Source organism: Solea solea, chromosome 2 (assembly GCF_958295425.1).
Source record: "Solea solea chromosome 2, fSolSol10.1, whole genome shotgun sequence".
Classification (NCBI taxonomy): Eukaryota; Metazoa; Chordata; class Actinopteri; order Pleuronectiformes; family Soleidae; genus Solea; species Solea solea.
The window spans coordinates 25,026,631-25,047,075 of NC_081135.1; the positions used below are offsets into that span (position 1 = coordinate 25,026,631).

Consider the following 20,445-nt stretch of genomic DNA (forward strand, 5'->3'; position numbering starts at 1 on the left):
CGTAATGATTGTTTTTTTATACATTTATTTACCAACTTTAGTTTTACTTTATTCTTTCTATTGTTCTAAACATGTTTTCCTGTCTCATTTCATCCTTTGTCAAGTTAAGTTTATTTGACTTCTTTGTAACATTGTCAAGATTAGAAGCCAGTAGAATCATACCATGCAAGTTGAAAATTGTTCTCTTGGATGTTATTGCTTCTTGTTGAGAATTTGTGACCTATTTACTTAACAAAAATAACAACATATTACCATGCTGAGAAACATTTTGTTATATTTTATATAAATATTCAAAAACAAAAATATTCCAAACTTAGCATCAGCTTAGATGAACTGGACACATCTCACTTCTGTATTAATATTTTAGTGCCTTTGTATGAATACTAACATTATTAAAAAACCCACCCTTTTTGAATAAGCTCTGTCATTTGACGTAGATTTTACTGAAAGTTGGTGTAGTACACTGAGAGAAAAAAAACCCAATTATATAACATTTAAGAACTACTGGACTCTATTCAAATTCAAACACTTCGTTTTAGGGTAATAATACAATTCAGCATGACCTGGAAGCAACTGAAAATGTCATGTCAGCACATCATAATGGCTGAACCACTTGACATTTACTTTAAAAAAAAAAAAAAAAAGCAGCACGCAAGCCTTTCTCTCTGCTGCATCACATCACAAATTTATTTAGGTCAAGTCAAAAATACATTTTTATAGATATTTGTCTGCTACATGAAATAAACACTCATCTGGATGAATTCTTTTTCATTTATCACAAGGACGTACACTGAATAAGACAAAAGTGAAGAAGAAAGGAGTCCAAACAAATCACTTCGAGTGTGTGTGTGTGTGTGTGTAAACAATCAAATGTCAAGGCAAAGACAAGCCTCATTAATAAAAAAACAACTTGCTGGCACACACTAGACAGCAGTGTACAGTATTCTGGTGGACATGTAAACACCACACTCCGTTAATCGGTATTGAGTTAATTGGAGCAGAACCGTTTGAGGTTATCATGAGGGACTAAATGGCAGTAAGACAGATGAATGTTACACTCCAATTTCACGTTGTTGGAGTCAAACTGGTGACGTATAGTCTCTGAATGTGTGACGTGTTCATTCCTTTCCCTTGGAATTCATATGTGACGGCCTGGTTGTCTTAATAATGTAGACAATTTAGAGGGTGAAGACTCAAATTTGTGCTATAATGGTAATAAAAAATAACCAACACAAAAAAACCCTCTTGTGTCTTGTCATCTGTACATCCTTGTTATTAAATGCATGCTCCAAACGTTTTAAAACCCCCGACAGTGAGTAAATGGTAAAATACTGCATGCTGAAAACAAGTGTGTTTGAGCAAATTCTTATTTACAGTAATGGTCAGGCGTATATGACTGGGTTGGACCAGTGTGTCCTATGGAGTGTGTTGTCTTTAGTGTTCATGTCCTCAGTGGCTGCACCTCACTGGGGCAGGGCTTTTAGGATGGCATTCACTTCCTCTGCTACGGCTGTCAGCGCAAATTCAAACTGGTCCTGAGAAGAGAGGAGCAAAAAACACACATAAGACAGAGAGAGAGAGAGAGAGCGATTTTTCACAAGACAAAGGAAAACATGCTCAAATGCTCAAACGTAGTGATACAGATAGTTGTTACCTTGGTGTGGACCAAGCCAGGTCTCTGGTCTCTAATATGCTCCAATGTGGCTGCAATGTCAATCTCCTTCACTCCTAATGACAACAGGAATAAGAGTCACTGCCATAGTTTTTTTGAGATTTTTTATCAAGAAATTACTTTCCTGAGCAGAGTGCCTGACCCTCTTTTTGGGGGTCCCTGCTTGAAAATGAAATGCCCAAACTAAATAGAGTATATCTCTGCAATGACAAGCTCTATGTGAATTATCATGGTCTCAAAATAAAGATAACACGTTTCACTGTAGATACCACTGTGCCAGAGTAAATGCAGATGGAACCCACAATAAATGAAATATTGCATTTTGAAATAAATATCACCTTTAAAAATGTGCATTAGGAGCATTAAAAACTCATGGAAGTCATGTAACAACATTCTGATTCTGATGATGCTGAAGTGAAGCAGAGTGAAATTACAGAGGTTTTAGTGAAGAGATGCCGAGGCGACTCTAGTTTGGCATTATCTATGCCATTTAAGATTACTATGGGTAAAAAAGGTATTAAACCCAATTAATTTTACTTACATGTCACTATTGGTCTAATAAAAACTTGTTTTGAAAAAAAAAAAAAAAAAAAAATGATTAAAAATCAATATATTTGGGGCATTTTTTTCTGGAACGTCAGAGACAACTCTGAGCCTCAGCCTGTTCAGGGCCATAGCTCCGGCTGTGATTGGCCAATCTGGGTGATTGACAGCTCGTTTTAATCATCAAAGCCAATAGGATCAGGCTGCACGTAGCGCCCTCTGTTCGCATGACCAATCAGACCAGGAAGAGGCCCCAAAGCATGCTGGGAAGTCTAGTTCTCCGTTAGAAGCGCCTTTGTTCCGGTGAAAACAGCTTGTTTTGCTCAACAACGAAGGTAAGACAACATTTCTGGTTGGATTTCTTGAAAGTGAGTTGTTGTTTTGCTCTTATTTAGAGTGATAAAAATGGTACCGTTGGAATCTGTGGAGTCTCTACTGTCGAGCAGACATGTTGTTTTTCCCAACATGAGGACGCTGATTCTCCGGTGCTGTTTAAATGTTTACGCTGTTATGGTGTTTTCGGCTTGTGTTGGTTAGATTACTTGGCGTTTAGTCTGTGTTTGGTGAACATAGGAATGGTTTTCTGAGCTTTCTGTGGGTATGCAGCATGTCAATATTGATCAAAGGTAAATGTGTGTTGCGGTGAGTTTTTTTGCCCCCGGGACCGGGGGCTGCTGGGAGGAAGAGGAACATACAGCTGATAAGTTTCACAACAAAGAAAGTCAGGAAAACGACTCCACAAAATTGTGACTTGTTCAATTATTGCTCCAAAAAACATCTGTTTATTTAACATTAACACCCAGTGGAAGGTAAATAAATATCACTGCTTTTCACTGACTCTGTCATAATTCAAACCCTTCAAAAAGTGCCGACTCTAAATGTTTCATGATACCTTTGTTCACCTTGGATCATATTCAGGTTCTAATAAATGGCATGTTCTGAATATATGTTCAAAAACAACATGTGTTTGTTTAAATGAGTGTCTCACCTTTGGCCATGCGGTTCAACACCATATCAATGAGGATGTATGTGCCGGTTCTGCTGGTGCCGTCACTGTGAGATTGAAAGACCGCACAAGACCGGTGTCACATCAGTTGAATGACTCTCCAAATAGTCCACATATTGTATGTTTCTGCAAATTCTGTAGCCCGTCGGAGTCTTTTCGTTTACCTGCAGTGTACGATGATTGGGCAAGAACGTCCCCTGTAGCATTTATTCACCTTCCTGAAAAGCAAGGGGAACAAGGAAAAGTAGAGAAACCATGTACTACTAAATACATCCAGCACAGAATCAATTGCCGTTCAGGCTGTCGCTGTATCAGGTAATGGTGGGGGTTAGTTCAAGGCAAAGACACACATATGTGATAAATGTGGCATGTGATAAAGTAGGAAGAATGAGATATGGAAAGACAAATTAGGAAGAGATTAGGAAAAGGGACGACCAGAGAATAGCAGCTGCAAGAGAGTGAAGAACAGCAAGGTGGGAAAAACGGGAGGATAATTGAGGAGAAAGCCACAGATTCACTGTCCCTCATGCAGTAGCCAGTCACACCTGCCAATGCTCATTTTTGTGACTATGCAACTGGAGCCAGAGTACTAGCTGCAAACCACAAAAATGACACTGGGAGATGTTAAAATACAAACCTAAGAACCTGCACTCGAGGGGAGAGACACAGAGACAGAGAGACAGAGAGAGAGAGAGAGAGTGTGCTGAGTTAATGGATAAGGATCTTTAATAGCATGGATGCCACTTTTTATCAAACACAGTGCAACATGAGAGAGAAGCTGTAAATCAAAACAAAAAAATACAAAACGTGATGGAAGAGATTAAGATGATCAGGAGGATTCAAAGCCACTGATGTAACCATTGAGTTACTGCTTTAACCGCAGCATCCTGACTACTTGTTCATTTCACCGATTGCTCAGTTTTGTGTTACCAGCTGAAGTTAAGCTCATACTGTATGTGTGTGTGTGTGTGTGTGTGTGTGTAGAGCTGTGCTGTCTCTTACCTGCGGAAGTCAAGCAGGGGGCGTGTGGAGGTGGGGATGTCATCAGCCGGCCAGCTCAACAGGTGAAACTGCGTCACAGTCCTGGTCTCCTGAGTCTGGACGTTCTTCAGGTAAAAGCTACGCACCAGGAAATCCTTACACCAGATGTGTTCTGACACCAGGTTCACCTGATTAAGAAAGGATGGGGTGGCAGATTGTTAAAAAAACAAAAACAATCCTTCAATGCTGAATAATAGCAATTAAACCTAACCCTAACCCAAAAGACAAATTTATGTAAGACAACAGCTTTAATTACATTAATGTGATCAATATAAACACCCATTATCCAAAATATTGTGTAGACTTTATTTTTGTTGTTGCATTTATTACATTTTACCAAACATACCGTACTGTGAAGAAGTCCATTAGATTAGTTATTTTAGCAACACTATTATGACCATACAGTGTAATTATTTCTCAACCAGAAAATACAAAAAGCATGTACGCTAAAAACAAAAATAGCTTCTACAGGTTCAAGTGTCAAGTATTTAGTGTGACGTACCCTCACACTTGATCAACAGCACTACTCTCGGTCTCTTAAACCTGGAGTGGAGCCCTAATTAATGTCACTGGTAAAACCTGTTTGTCCGACTATTTCATGTCCAAAAGAAAACGTGTCGTGAAAACGTCAATTGCGCAGTGTTTGTTCAAGAAATGCTTAAGCATTACATAAACATTGTTTAGTTTGCTTAGACTTTAGTACCGTTCTATATTTATGAGAAAACAAGTGGTGAAGTGAACAAAAATACTGTGATTATATGTGAGGGGGGGAACAAATTAGTAGGTACTTGATGGTGTGGTGATCCCATTGAAATCAGTCCTAATGCAGAAAGACCCTTGTTCCGACCGGGTCTCAAACCCGGGTCTTCTTGCTGCTAAGGCAAGAGTGCTGCTTGTTTTAAAATGGTTTGTTTAATGTTTTTGCTCATGGTTTTCTCGGGAGCTGGGAAGAGGGAGTCTCGTCATTCTTTGTGTAAACAGGTTTTTCCCCCTGGGCCTGGTTGTAACACATGCTACAGTTTATGTGAACTGAAAGCTAATGAGTCACAGCATGAAATGAACCTCATAGATGTGGTACAGTGATGAGCCCTCATCAGGCCAGTATCGCTCGCACTGCTTCTCTCCGTCTTCCACCAGAGCTGTCATCATCACGATCACCGTGCAGCCGTTCTCCCACACCATCTGCACAGTGGATAGAGCGAGCACTGTAGTAAATGTGCACATTTATTTACATTTTTATTTCACTTAAGAATGATTAAATAATATTAAATACATACAAATCAATTACAAATATTGCTTTGAAATACATGTAGCTGGTTTACCTTCTAAAAATGACATTAGTCTTTTACAGAAATGGGATAAAAAAATATTGCGAAAAGGTTAACACAACTATTCTCTTGTCACATTTTACATTGTGAATTTGGTTATTATAGTTTGACATCTAGTGAAGTGGGTCTCCGTATGAAAAGTTTGGGGAACAACGCTCTCGAGTAAGGACTGATTGGCCAAATGGCCTATTTATTGCTGCCAGCAAAGATGATCTGAGTGGAGGAGAAGCTGCACTAACCTGCCAGAAATCAGTGACAGTGTGGGACAGAGGTCCTTGTGTAGCAATATAAGCCGGTTGGCGAGGGTCATGGTCAAACTGTTGGTTAGAAAAGGGTAGTGTGTTAACGTATCGATGAAAAGCCTTCATATTTTACAAGTGATGATTCACTTTTTAACAAAATGACTATGATTCTTACAATGCTGCTTGCGTTGATGTAATCTTGTTTATTTGGGTTTACTTCAGTCTTCAGCTTCACCCGAGAGTGATCGTCTGGAAGAGGAAACACATGTTGAGTGAGGAATCGGCCAATGTAATGAATGAATGATGCTGCCTGAATTCTCGTTAAAACAAAACATAAGGATAGTTTGATAGCTGATAAGTGAAGGATAGTTGAATGAACTGACAGGGGGGATATTCAGCATGTCTGTTTTTCTCCATGTTGCCTGGGACTTGAGCCACAGCAACTGAACTGGGCTCAGCCTGGTAGGAGCACAGCGCTTCCCACTCCTTCTGAAGACGGTCCTTGTTACGCAGGTGATCCTCCATATAAGCCTGCAAGATATATATAAAAAAAAAACTGCTCATGAAGAGCAATTGATTTTTGAAAGTGCATCTTTTATCCAACCAGACTCACCAGTATCATGTGACCGGTGGAAATGTCCATGTTCGACTGGGCAGGTTCTTCGCTCCAGGACGGGGTAGAGCTATGGGTCGAGGACGGGCTGTGCTGAGGACCATCACTGAACTGGGAGGAGACGCTGCTCACGCGCGACGTGTCCGTGCCCCGTCGACCGCCAGCACCCGAGACAATGGCGGCCCCCGCCATGCTGCTGCTCGCCCCACCGACACAGTCCTGGCGGCACAGGGAGGATTTGGATGCCATGTGCTGCCGACATAGCTCCTGATGGACATGAGGGAAGATTTGTTCGTTTGAAATAAAAATCACCATCAACAGCTGTTAATTCAACAAACAGCTTAACTTTGCTTGTTCTCTCATCTTTTTAATTTTCTTTTTACTGACAGTTTTAGTTTAGGACAGGAGAGTGGAGAAAACTAATGTCTGTCCCCACTCCTTAATCATGTTCCCAGACACCTCCACAAAAAGAAAAACAAACAACCCCTGCCTTCTTTATCTTAAAAGGTGCTTTGTCAAGCAATACTATCAGACCTGACTGAGGGAGTGTTTGTGTGTATGCAGCGGCCGCACAGGGGCAGATGGGAGCAACAAGTGTTAACACTCAAACTGCTGAACAACTTGAGCAAATTTTTGTTTTGTTTTTCCAGAGATGGGAGTAAGTTACACATTTGCCAGTCACAAGCAAGTCTCAAGTCTTAACCTTCAAATCTCAAGCAAGTCCTAAGTCATTCCTAGTCCCTGCTTTAAACAAGGAAGTCATATGAATAATGAATAATTCAATATGCTAAAAAAAAGACAGTCAATTTGAACTGCTTGAGTTTTATCTGTAACAGAAACACTGTATTACTCATATGATGCAAGGACTGCTTCGTGGTCCCATACAACTGATTTGTTTATCAAAAAATATATAATTCACATCCATAAAATTAAAATAGACAACACCACAGACCCTAAAATGTAAAGTATACCTACATTTAAAATAGCAAGCAACTGACTTCCTGTTTTACCTTTGGGATTGTGGGATTTGAAGTGTTGAATGAAATTTAGCTCGGTTGCCAGGTTTGTGCGCAAGGCCGCAAAACTGTGGTTAACCAATGTTTTGTGGTTAACTGTGGTTAACCAATGTTTTGTGGTTAACTGTGGTTACCAATGTTTTCCGTGTTTCAAAAACAAATTTTAACTTTAACCCTCAATATTTTTGAGAAAATTGTTTTTTTTCAAAAGCCAAGTCATTTCACTCAAGTCTAAGTCAAGTTGGGTCTTTTACGTTAGTCACGCAAGTCTCAAGTCCTAACATTTTGCGACTTAAGCCAGATTTGAGTCAAGTGGCATGACTGGAGTCCCCCACCTCTGCTGTCTTCAGTCACTCTCCAATCTGTATGCAACAGTGTCACATTACAAACACAGTGTTGCTGTTGACATAACATTACTCACACATAGAGACGTGTGGAGCTGATGGACTTAATCATAATCGCTGCATGAGCTTGTGGTTTGAATGTAATCGACATTTGATTGTATTTAAGCATTCATTTTAATAATACTATTGCAAATTCTAATACTAAAGTTATGATTACTACTAACAATAATAATAATAATTTAAGAGTTAAAAAGTTCTACATTTACTAGAAATAAATTGCATAGTAAAGGAAAAAAAACAACAGTATATCAACATGTGATTCTCATCTTTAGGTGTTTTGTTTAGAAAACCTAAAGAAATACAATAGCATTAGAGCTATAAAAATAAATTGATTCATTGATTAATCTATTAATCGACAACTATTTTGATAATCGATTAATGATTAATGATAATCAGTTTGAAGCTTTTTTTCATGATTAAAAGAAGATTTCAGATTTTTTAAGCTTCTTAAATGTGAATATTTTCTTCATTCCTTGCTCTGGATAACAAAGAAATTTGAGAACATCATTTCCAGGTTTGACGAACACCGATCAACATTTTTTAAGGTTTTCTGATATTTTATGGACCAAACGATTAAACGATTAAATGAGAAAATAATCGTCAGATCAATCGATTATGAAAAGAATCGTTAGTTGCAGCTCTAAATAGCATGCAGTGTATTGGCTACTAAAATAGCTTACGTCATACACACAGTATATGTATTCAAAATGTTTTTGTGTTGCCACACCTGGTAGTCAAAGTGAGTTTCTGCTCCTCCCTCTGGCCCCAGGCCAAGCTTGCCATTGGCCTCTTGCTGCGCATAGTGTCTCAGACAAGCTACGACCATGGCTATTACCAGCAGACCGCCAACTACTGCCATGGAAACAAGGGTGATCACTGTCCCACTGGAACCCTGGGAAACCCTGGTTACCTGAGGGAGACCCCGTGCATCTGTCCTCTGGGAAAAAGATGAACACACACAAAGAAAACAGATTATTAGAGGCTAGGCCAACCCCGGGGACTCTGCCACCACCACTGGGAGCTAAAGGTCACTCATTTCATTAGAACGACAAAGTTGTTGCTCTGCAAATGTACATGACAGTAAGGTCAGCGCAGCGAGTGGCTGGAGTTTGGCTTGCAGTGCTTGAAATGCTCCCCTCCACCGTCGAGATTAATGAGCCACTGCACGTTTGACATGAGTCAACTTTAAGTTTAATCCAGTGTCACTGTACATCTTTATTTCTTTGTCATATCAGTAATTGTGCCCTACAGCATAAGACATTCCAGTCACCAGTCAACTGCTCTTCACTTCACATTAAACAAACAACCTTCTAACCATAACTAGTTAATGACTAACCCTACCCTTAACCTCACCACAATTTAAGCCCTAAATGTAACCTCATTAGGACCAGGTTGTTGTCCCCATGAAGACTACTGGTCCTGACAAGGTCAGTGCTTCCAACAGAAAGAGGTGACAAATACAAGAACACACACGCGCACACCGTCAATGTAATGGCTGGATAATTGCAATACTCATTTTGCAGCCCTGACATCGGTAGATATGAGAGTTACTTTTCATATTCATGATTTATTCATTTGCATTTCGTTATTAATCCGTAGCACAGCATTATGCAAGATGCAGGCAAAAAATCAGAAGCCTGAAACCAAGGCATTGTGAATCAGAGGAAATAATGAGGCGAATGACACCTGTGGCTGTTGCCATGGCACCTGGGATCAGGAAGCCACAGTAGTTGGGGGAGGTGTAGGAGATAAAACACCATAGCAACAGGTGAAATGCTAGATGTCACATGATGTCATCTTGCCAATTTTTTTTCCCCTGATCACATCCCCCCCGGGTGGCGTACAGTCGCATTGGGTTTACAAAAACAGACAAACACCCACACACGAGAATACAAACCCATGTGTGATGAGTGTGCGGAGTCTCATTTGGCACTACTAAATCTGGTTATCTGTCCAGTAAAGTGGAAACGGTAAAGAATACAGAGGGGTGATTATATCTCTGTTGCCTTGACAACTGCTCCATATGCTACTGATAGGAGAGGATATAAAGGAAATTGTGTACCTCTCCCACTCCTGTCTGTACAATCTTCAGGCCGGTCTGTGACTCCAGGAAGGTCTTCTCTGACACTGTTGAGTTGAAGAAAATAGAATTTGGTCAAATAGAATTTTAGGGGGCAAATGAAAGAGTGGCAAAATACTGCATCTTACATTTCACTTCCTGGTTTGCATGTTCAGTATGTGTAGGATTGTTTCAATGTGCCCATATGTGTGTGTGTGTGTGTGTGACTTTGAGCCTCACCAGCTTTAGCAGCCACCTCTGCTGCCGTCATGTTGTGCTCATTCTGGCGGACACGGAATGTCAGTGCAGGACCCACCACACTGGAAACATACACATAAACACAGTCACACACATGCATGATGGAAAACAGCTGTTGGTGTTGGCAGCGGTCAGCGGTACCTGATGTTGATGAAGCTGCTGGTCGTCAGGTGTATCTTGTCAGCCAGCAGTTCCAGCAGCTTCACTCCATCATACAAACTCAGAGGACTGAGGAAGACAAAACATCGTCCTCCGTGTTATCACCATGTTTTTACCAAAGACTGGACATACAAAAAAAATGGACGTAGTTTTCCAGGTTGAAAAGTGAAGCCCAGGAAGTAGAACGGAAGGGGCAGTCACCCACCAGGGGGCAGAAGTCAGTTTGAATGGAAGTATAATGCGAAAATGAGCCTACTTGATTTATAACATCAGTGAACATTTTTCTGAGCTAATGCCTAGTTTTAAGGTCTTTTTTCAATAGCACATGCTGTCAAATTTGTAAAGTCCACATGCATCGCAGGAATCTAACCCACGACCGTCAAGTATGGAAGACGATAATATCTTAAGTGCTGACCTCTGGTTGGTGACAATGTACCCGTACTCCTCCTTGGCTCCCATGCCCCCAACCAGCGGTGGCTCATGCTCCTTCAAGCCTTGTCCATCTTCACCTGGAGCAGCCTGAGGACGCTGAGAGGCAGAGGGGGTCGTGCTCCTCGCTGAAGGACTAGCTGGGACCGAGGCAGAGGAGGGTGCGGGTGAGGCACCAGGGGGGATATGAACAGGAGCAGGCCTCTGCAGCTTATTTGGCACACTGTCTGTTTTTACCATCTGCATCTAAGGGTGGAAATGACACAAGACTTGTTAAAAAAAACAAAAAAAAAACACCTGATTATGACTTGTAATCACTGCTAGTGATAGATGCGGACGCACCTCCTTGAGGGTTAAGAGGTCTTTCTCAATCGAATCTGTGTGAGACAAACTACAGTTTTTAGACAACTGCTACAATAAATCACAGTTCTGCTGTAGTATGAATTTACTTCATCAACTCCCCCGACCGTTTGATTTAATATCTTGGAGAGCTGTACCTGTCTTGTCTTGGGCCTGCAGCAGCTGCAGAATCAGCGCTAGCTTGTAGAGCTGCTCTTGACTGAGCTCTCTGGGATTAACTCCGTACTTCTGCAAGACTCCTGACATCCGCTGGAGCAAACCATCTGAACACAGAAGAACACTATTAGCTCTTTTTTTTTTTTTTACATTCTGTCCAGCATAATAATCCTCTTTTGTAAGTGGGAGTGGGTTCAGTTCCTTTCCTCACCACTGTTTCCAGACAGAGAGCTTAAGTCTTGCAGAACCTTCTTGTTTTGCGGCACGTGCTGTCTGCCTGCAGTGCCAAGTCTCTCCTCTAGTGTGTAGTCTTCCACATAGTCCACTGGAATCTCCAGTTCCACGTCCTCATAGTAGGGCAGACCTGTCACAGCATGAAAGATTACGATTATAGAAGTGTATATATATATGTGTATATATATATGTATATATATATATATATATATATATATATATATATATATATATATATATATATATATATATATATAGCACAATGTGTTGTTCTTCCTGTGAAACTTCCTTTTTGGGTCTCTTACCTGCAGGAGCCATGGAAGTGGCCCCTCTGTGGCGATGTGAAGGCTGTGCAGATGCAAGGTAGTGAGACAAAGCTTCCTGCAGCAGTTGCCTGTCATGCTCTCGCTCTCTCTGATTGGCCTGGGACCTTGAAGAGGGTCGGGCGTAGTTGCCTGCTTGCCCCATGAGAGATCTCTCTACTTCATCTTGGTACCTATGCTGTATGTGGGAGGGAGAGGCATGTCCCAGTTACTTGTCAGACTACTCTGCAGTTCTGTTGTGAGCACTGACTGTGGTGTAAATTTGGCAAACCTGGTGGTATGTGTACGGGTCCAAGGATGCTGTCTGCATGCGCAACTGGGTCTGAGGAGGCTCAACAATCATGTAGTCCACGTAGTTGCCGCCAGGAGATGGAGACCCTGACTTTGAGTTGTGGTAATTGGGGATGTGCTGTTTAGACCTAGCAACCAGGAAATCATCAGAGGCAAGGTTAGGAATAAATACTTATGCATTGGAATGGGTAGATTTAAATGTGGTGACTAGAGGGAACTTACTGAGGTGAATGAGAAGAGGAGGAGGAGGAGGAGGGGTTTGGCTTTGCGGTGGTGCTCGTATGGGGAACTCTCTTCAGTTCCTTTGATAAAATATACTGGGTGATGTCATCCTGCCATGACAGCCCTACACACACACACACACACACACACACACACACAGCAATTACAAAAAGCCACAGAAGCAGAGTGAAAGCACACCATCTACACTGTCCCTAATAGGAGTTGTGTTCAAGTACCTACATTATTAATGAATTCGGTTATCGTCATAATGCATCAATGAATTGTGGATGTTAGAATTCATGTCAGAACAATGAACAAATGAATTCATTTTACTATATAAAAATAATTCTAGGTAGAAAGAAGGACGCCAAACACGGTGCATTTTAATATAAAATAAAAACAAAAATCAGTCAGATGACACCTAAAATTAATTTCACACATCTGTTTACATTTGCACTGGGGCAAATTCATTTCATGGTTTACTTAAACGCTAATTAATGATGATATCTGTGATATTTAAGTTCAGTCTTACCTTGTAGCATGAGCTGTTTGAGGACTTCCTGCATCCTTTTCAGAACGGGAACTGAGACCTGGTACCGGACCTGGTTCTGCTTTGAGCTGTGGCACTGACCAAACAGTCCATCTTGAATAAAACAGACACAACATTCATGGTCACATTCCACTGTGCAGAGGGACACAATAGACCTTTTTCACAGCCAACGTTTTACACAGCGATAAAACACACTTCCATGACACCATGAAATTTCAGTTCTTCCAATAAAATAAAATAAAATAATAAAAAAAAGTAATGAAGAATGTGTTCTTTGAAAGAGTACACGGCACTGTCAGTTCAGCTAGTTTCCCAATGGTCTCTCATTCTGTTGATACTGGGACACTAGATAATGTTCTTCAGTATCACAGAGGTTTTTATTTATTTAATTTGAATTCCCTATTTATTCTTCTTTTAAAACCCCATTTTAAAACGTGTTAACGTGTCATTCTGATTCTGATTCTGATTTTTCTGGGTGTGGTTTTCATATAAGCCCCTACAGGGAATCTACATACTCGCATCATGATTTAATTCCCATATTAATTTTCTTGCCCATAATGAAGTATCTCTGAATTCTATTTAGAGTTATTAGAGCCCTGGTGACACACAGTCAAATCTGGCATCGTCAATGAAACTGTATACACTCAAACACAGACGGCTCAGTGACGTAGCATTGCTATAATAACCTCTGCTTCTTATGGTGGCCCACACGGCGTAAGCCCACGGCTGTGAGTCATATGCTTTGAAGCGGTCCACACACGAACTGCTTGTCACAGTGCTTTTGACGACCAGAGTGCCTGTGTGCTCTTGAAACTTATAACCAGTTCACATCTGAAATAGTTTCCAACGTGCAGTCAACGCCATGGCAACAGATAATGGTAAAAAAAACATTTATTATTTCTTTACATCGTTCCTCCTCTGTAATGCATGTAATTACATGCATCTAGTTTTCTGCCCGATTCAAACTCATCCATCAATATAAGCTGAACATAGTGAGTACTGGGTGTGCCGTGTTTGCCTTCTCTAAATCATAAACTGAGACAAAAGATGTACTGTAGGTTAGTCAAAGTGCACACTGACACGTTACAGTGCAAAAGGCACAATTCTCATACATCTGATGACTTGAGTTAAGATGAACATTTGTCAAAGACTACATTCAGATCCTCACACCCTGAGAATGAAATAAAAGAATAAGTGGAGCAGACTATTATCTGGTGCAGTGATGAGTCACCGCAGTCTTTCACTACGCCTGCTAAATCTCATACAAGCGCAATACGCCAGAGTGCGATGTGGTGACATGTGTTTTATTGAGACACATGTCACCCAGGCTGAGGTTTATTTGATATGAAACCTCAATGTGTTACTCTAAGGTAAGGAGACAGGTTTTTATCCCGCTTTTATCCCTTTTATCCCAAAAGTAATTCCCCCCTGGAGGGCGGTAGTGCAAAAATGGCAAATGTGAAATACTGAAGCTACTACTGATGACACTGGATATTTTATCCTGGCTATGCTTCACACAATACCATGTACTGAGAAGAAAAGAAGAAAAAAAGGAGTAGCAGTAGAAGATACATTTGATTGATGATTGGATTATGATTATTCCTGGCGCTTGAGCTATTTCTGTAGATATCATTTTTGCGCAGGGAACAAAATATTCACTGTTGAGGCACATATTGTACGTTAAAAAGAAATGCAACATTATTTAAAAATAAATCAATGTTACATTCATGTGGGTAGTGATTTAACAGTGAGATTATAACAAACAAAGGACTCTCTTCTCTTTACTCCCTCTCTTTTTAAGTGTGTCAGGGAACTACGGAAGCCTTCACATACCAGAAAGGATGTGGTTCTTCTTTGTTTACTGCACGCTTTGGCATTTTGTACTTTCAGGCTGCGGCAGAATCATGGTGGCACAAGATGGAAGCCTCTGTAAAGCAAGGCCCTCGCTTAAGGTAAATAAAAATGGTTTATTCTAATATATATCTTTTTCACTCATTTTTAAGCGATTGTACATATATGCAAGCATATACTTATCAGTAGTCATGTCTGCCAGTAAACCCTTAGTCTCACACAGACAGGGCACAGGGGAATTTTCATTATCAGCATATTAAAACTTATCTTTTTACTCTAGCCTTCAACTAGCTCCTTTTTACTCCACCCTGTGTTGTGTTTTATTGTTGTATTTGCTTTTAAATGTTACTTTCCTTTTATGGTGAAGCACTTTGAGCTGCAATCTTTGTATGAAAGGTGCTATACATATACAGTCTAGTATCATTACTAAGTCAGGCAGCCACTCCAGGGACTTAAATAAATGTCGATGTTTTATTGGGGATCTTTATTTTTAAATCTACCTTATTTCATGGAGGCCTCATTGAAGCAACCCAAGCACTGGAACTCTACGTGAAATATGACCTTTCCTACTCACTCAACTATTCGATTCAATGCTTCATAAAATAAATAAATAAATGAATAAACAAACGTCAATGATATGCTAAAAATGGCTATGAAGCAAAGGTTACAAGACTTCTCCACACCTCCTTGCCTGGTGACACTGACTCAAATCAGCATATTAAGGGGCAATAAGGGTATCAAGGTCGGGGTGCTAAACATGCTTGTGCACAGAACTCAGGGGACAATGTCTGACCTTATTCTGGTTAACGTGGAGTAACAGACTGTGTTGTTCCATGCATCTCATAAATGTGGACATATCTGCACATGTGCCGTACAACCGAACGTATAAATATGGAGTTTATTGAGTGTGTGGAGACTGCAGACAATGAGCGCCAAGTACTCAGTCAGTGTGATAAAGGTCAGTCTCACACCCACCCACAGACACGTATATACAGTAGTCATATAGCACATCGATACACACATTTTCTGTGTGAAAAGAAAAAGACATTACATTACATTACTTTGCCCATTCAAATGATTGTGTTCATTTCACTCTAATGAATCACGATCACTCATTTAACAGATGCCCCCATGCCTCCTTTAATGAATCTGTCTCGACATCACTCAGACCACAGGGAAATTAAATTGATATTGATCCTCGCATTTGACTCCCGTAAGCGATCTCTTTCTCAAAAAAGGTGGAGAAATGACAACAGAAGGACACTCCTGATAATGTAATCATAAACAAAATTAATCCAGATTCCTCACTCTACTAATTGAATTTAAAAAAACATTACATTGTTTTCCATTTCATTTGCATTAGGAAGGTTTTCAGAACCAACAAAAGCTGAGACTTACAAATAAAGTGTGTTCATATTATCTATGTGACGTTTACGAACTAGGAAAACATTAGCTATATTTTTATGTAGATAGGTAGATAGGGAATACCTTCATGTTTCATATTAATTTGGCCTTGTGGCCTCTGGAAGAGACGCAAAGCCAAAGACACAGCCAGAGAAAGGGTGGGGGGGGGGGGGGGGGGGGGTAATTACAACCAATCAGACGCCATAATCAAATATTTTTCTCCTGCATTCTGCACTCAGGCGCACAGACGTGCACAAACTGAAGCCCCATGTAAGCCCGTCTTTTTTTTGTATTCTATCGGATGCCTGTGTGTGCGTAAGAGCAATGTCCACGTCGAAGTGCGTAAGTGTGTTTCAGTGACTCATCATTGAATTTGCACAACAACTGTGGGGGTGCCGACCTCACTGTGATGTCAGTGTTGCCACGGAGACAGTGGAGAAGGGGGGCAGGGCTTAGATAAAGAGGTGGAAAGCGAGAGGGGCAGGTGTGGGAGAGAGATACATGCACGGGGCCGTGTGTGTGTGTGTGTTGTTCTCACCATCTGTACAAAACTGATCCCTTGTGCACAGTTTCCTCTCAAATAGGCAACCTGTGTGAGAAACAGACAAAAAAAAAGAGATTTCTGGCAGGTACACAGAGTAACATCCTTCAGCGATCCCCATGGTTACTCAACAAAAACACAACAAAGTTGGCATAACCCTGGCTTATTCATAGTAACCCAGCACCTCATACTGACTATATTTAAAAAACAAAAGTGCATTGTAACACAGAATTGTCTTATATTTCTTTGTACAACTTTGGTCATGATAAGACGTGGTAAAAAAACAACCCAGACGAAACAGAAATGCTAAACAAACTCTGTATGTTAAATGAATTTACTCATTTTACATTCATTACGTTTATACTGCATATATGTCACGGAACAGAGAGACACCAATGCAGTGTTTGTGTTTTGAGTTATTTCTTTCTGGGGCAGGTAAATAAGACCTTGTAAAGCAATGTGGGAATGGAGCAGATGGTTGGCGATAGATGGGAGGTTAAAAAAAAAAAACAGCTGAATAAACATGGATAGATCTGTCTGTCAGGCTGTCCTTCTCTCTCATGTCAAATCTTTAGAATGCAGGCAAATGTTAACATAAAAATAAAATGAGCAAAGTTATTGTCTGTGTTTAGGTTGTATAGGAACAAAAATGTGCTTCATGGAAACATCCCAGTGACAGCAGGTGGAAAGCTGGTTTGTGTGTATCTGCGCGTTAATGTTTACCTTGGAACAAAGACGGAGAGAGAGAACAAAGAGTGACAACCACAGTACTTTCTCTCTACCTTTTCAATGGAGTGACGCATCAACAGCATTTAGTGTGACTCACCATGACCATTTCCTGTTTAGGTGAAGTTATATAGACAAAAATCTTACTCACTGCCTGTTTTGCCCACACATACTGATTTTCTTTCTTTTTAATCTGGCTGTCTTTAACGATATACAGTATATGCACCATCCATGACACCTGTTGTCACACATTTGTGGACGGCATCACACTGACATTATTGTACTGGGCCACAGCCAATAGCTACTTGAACAACTGCAGCACACGGGAGCTTGTAGAGAGATGACATTCACTTCACAAAGCATTGCGAGTAAATGTCAGTCGTCGTCATTAAGCCCTGGCTGATTGTCCAGGAGAGGACGTCTGGTTCTGCTGCTCCAAAACAAAGAACCACATCACAAAGCCACTTCAGCAAATGTATTACACTTTTATTTCTTTTTATATTTAATATATATAATTCATCTTACTTCTTTGCATTCTGTTTGTTAAATGCAACACTGAACTGAGTGACGTGAATGTCTGACTGAAACGCCACTTGTTTTTTTAGATAAAGGGAAAGGATAAGGGTTCAGATTTTAAGAGATTACATGGAAAAACTCAAAGGTGTAATTACATTCTCACAGACCAGGAGTTAGTGAAGGGCAACATTCGGAAAAATAAAACACACACAGTATACCTTATTTGTGGAAACAATTTTCACAAATACAAATGTTCTCACAGCAACAGGACACTCATGCCTCACGAAATCACGAGCTGCAGAGATGTCAGCAGACATGAACATCACGCTGTGTGTGGACAGCTAATCAGAAGAACAGATGGATGGGTGTCTGTGTGAAAGGCTTTAATGGATGGATGGAAGAAAGGAAGGAAGCTACAGTGGTTACTGTCCATGGTGCTGAAAGCCCAAGCACATTATAGATCAGTTTGTCATTTGTCATTTTTCACTGTTATTAATGCCACTCCTAAAGAAAAACCTGCTTCCCAGCAATTTCAGTAAATTGTCTCATATTGATAGATTGGAGAGTTTTGAGCTAATACATATATATCATATATATCTCTATCATATTATTCTCCCTTGGAAAATGCAGTTAACGCCTCCTACGGTGAGTAGTGGCTTCTGAGCCGTGACATGAATCACATCTGTGTTTCCACGTACGTTATGAAGCCAAAGAAAAACGATTCAACGATATATATATATATGTATATATGCACAGATGGAGGGAAAATTGTGGAGGTGGCAGTCCGTCTGTGAGTCTTAAAAGATAATTCTTTGGTGTTAATGTCAGGAGAGAATAACAGCTGCTATTTCTCAGTCACAGTCTCACTGAATCCATTCAAGTCTCTGTCAGACACAGGCCTTTGTATGTTTCGAAAAAAAAAATGATGGGGTGTGTAACAGTTCACTTGTTGCATCAGTGGATCATTTACAAGTCATTGCACTTTGATGCATCGGTCTCCTGCAAGACCTTTCCTAATGTGACTCCAGCTATAACAATAATTATAAGCTGCCATGGTCAATAATATTAGCATCACAGCCACTGCTGCTAATGTCACAGCCCTTTCTTCTGCGGAGTAAAATAGAACACACTCAATGCATCACTAAAGATATTTTTTAAAACACATTTTTTTCTCTCTTCCTGCAACCTACAGCATACAATATGTGTGTTCAGATCCGCCCTATATGTGTTCATTAAATCACTCACAAATGTTTTTTGGTATTATATTTAATTGAATCAAGCCGTACTTAGTTATTTTCATTATTATTTAATAACTATTTTTCTATGGATTGTCTGGTTCAGTCATGTGTTCATTTTCAAGATCTGGGTTTAGTGGCAGAGGAGAATAAAACTCAAAATAATAACATTACGTCAAGCACAGTGGGAGACATGGTTCGGATCAGAAATAAGATTCCTCACTGGACTTCACAGTTGCTGCTTCCTCACTCTCTCTCCTCCACCTCTGTTTAATCTCATGTCAGACTATTCACCTGTTCTGCCACTTTCTCCACACAACACAGACACACACTATTCTCCTGACATGCAAAATAAACATGTCCCTCGTCTGAGCAGGAAGATTATAGTGGTGTGTGTCACAGCAGATAAAGTAAAATCCCCATAAACTACCTGATGGGCTTGAACTCTAAGGAGTGAACGTGTCACTATCATCACTATCATCACCTTCATCACACCAGCTTACCATATTTGTCTGATGCTCCTGGTTGGCACAGCGCGGCTAAGAGGAGCAGAGCTCGCCATGGTCTAAGGTGTTGCATGATCTTGTCCAGCCTCGCAGCAGCAGCAGAGACACGGGAGGAGAGACACAGGAGGATACGGAGTCCCGTTGCTTTGGTCTCCTTCTCTTGCTTTTTAAATCCCCATGTTGTTGCTGCTCGAGCGCGTCGTCAGCAGCCCACGTACACACTCCAGCCGAGAGACTATGAGGGCATAAATATAAATAAATGGTTGCAAGAAATTCCTCACAGTGAAAAGGTGGAGCGAAGGGAGGAGGAGGAGTGAGGAGGAGGAGGAGGAGTGAGGGACAGACCGTGGACATGTATGCGACGTACGTACTATGAACTCGCGGCGGCACAGCTGCGGAAATAACGTTCAATGTGAAGACGTGAGGAAAAAAAAAAAAAGCACCTGCAGCAGCTACGTCAGAGACAGTGAGTGCACGCGCTGGTTCAAGGATTCCACCCATTCATAAACGTGATGCGCTTAATATTCATCAACGCGCGCGTGCACAACAGAGCGTGTGCAATAGCAGCTGCAGGTGTGCACAGTCAGGTTACACAGTAACACAGGCTTATTCTCCTCCTTTATCTAATGTCAAGATGAGTAAATGTTCAAGTTTATATTGTTTGTTTTACTGACATTATTGTGATATAATATAATATAATATAATATAATACTATACAATAATGAGTTAAAGCACAGACAGTTCCTTTCAATGAGCATCT

At 40.6% G+C, this 20,445-nt stretch overlaps 1 protein-coding gene across 2 annotated transcripts; it reads right to left on the reverse strand.

The window, feature by feature from the left end:
• Positions 1-668: 668 nt before the first annotated feature.
• On the reverse strand, positions 669-20,099 carry ptprna (protein tyrosine phosphatase receptor type Na). Of its 2 annotated transcripts, XM_058614837.1 has the most exons (25): positions 20,031-20,048; positions 19,683-19,920; positions 16,700-16,750; positions 12,889-12,999; positions 12,357-12,480; positions 12,115-12,262; positions 11,826-12,021; positions 11,498-11,650; positions 11,268-11,393; positions 11,113-11,147; positions 10,757-11,016; positions 10,324-10,410; positions 10,165-10,244; positions 9,928-9,992; positions 8,593-8,802; positions 6,446-6,712; positions 6,216-6,363; positions 6,008-6,081; positions 5,830-5,907; positions 5,325-5,444; positions 4,224-4,390; positions 3,386-3,439; positions 3,204-3,268; positions 1,655-1,728; positions 669-1,535 (listed from the first exon to the last, which is right to left on the reverse strand). In XM_058614837.1, exons 2-25 carry the CDS (start codon positions 19,756-19,758, stop codon positions 1,464-1,466), a joined length of 2,841 nt encoding a protein of 946 aa, XP_058470820.1. In that variant the 5' UTR covers positions 19,759-19,920; positions 20,031-20,048; the 3' UTR covers positions 669-1,463. The 2 variants fall into 2 exon arrangements, with proteins under 2 accessions (XP_058470820.1, XP_058470814.1); XM_058614831.1 differs by having other exon boundaries at positions 19,683-20,099.
• Between the last annotated feature and the right edge of the window lie 346 nt (positions 20,100-20,445).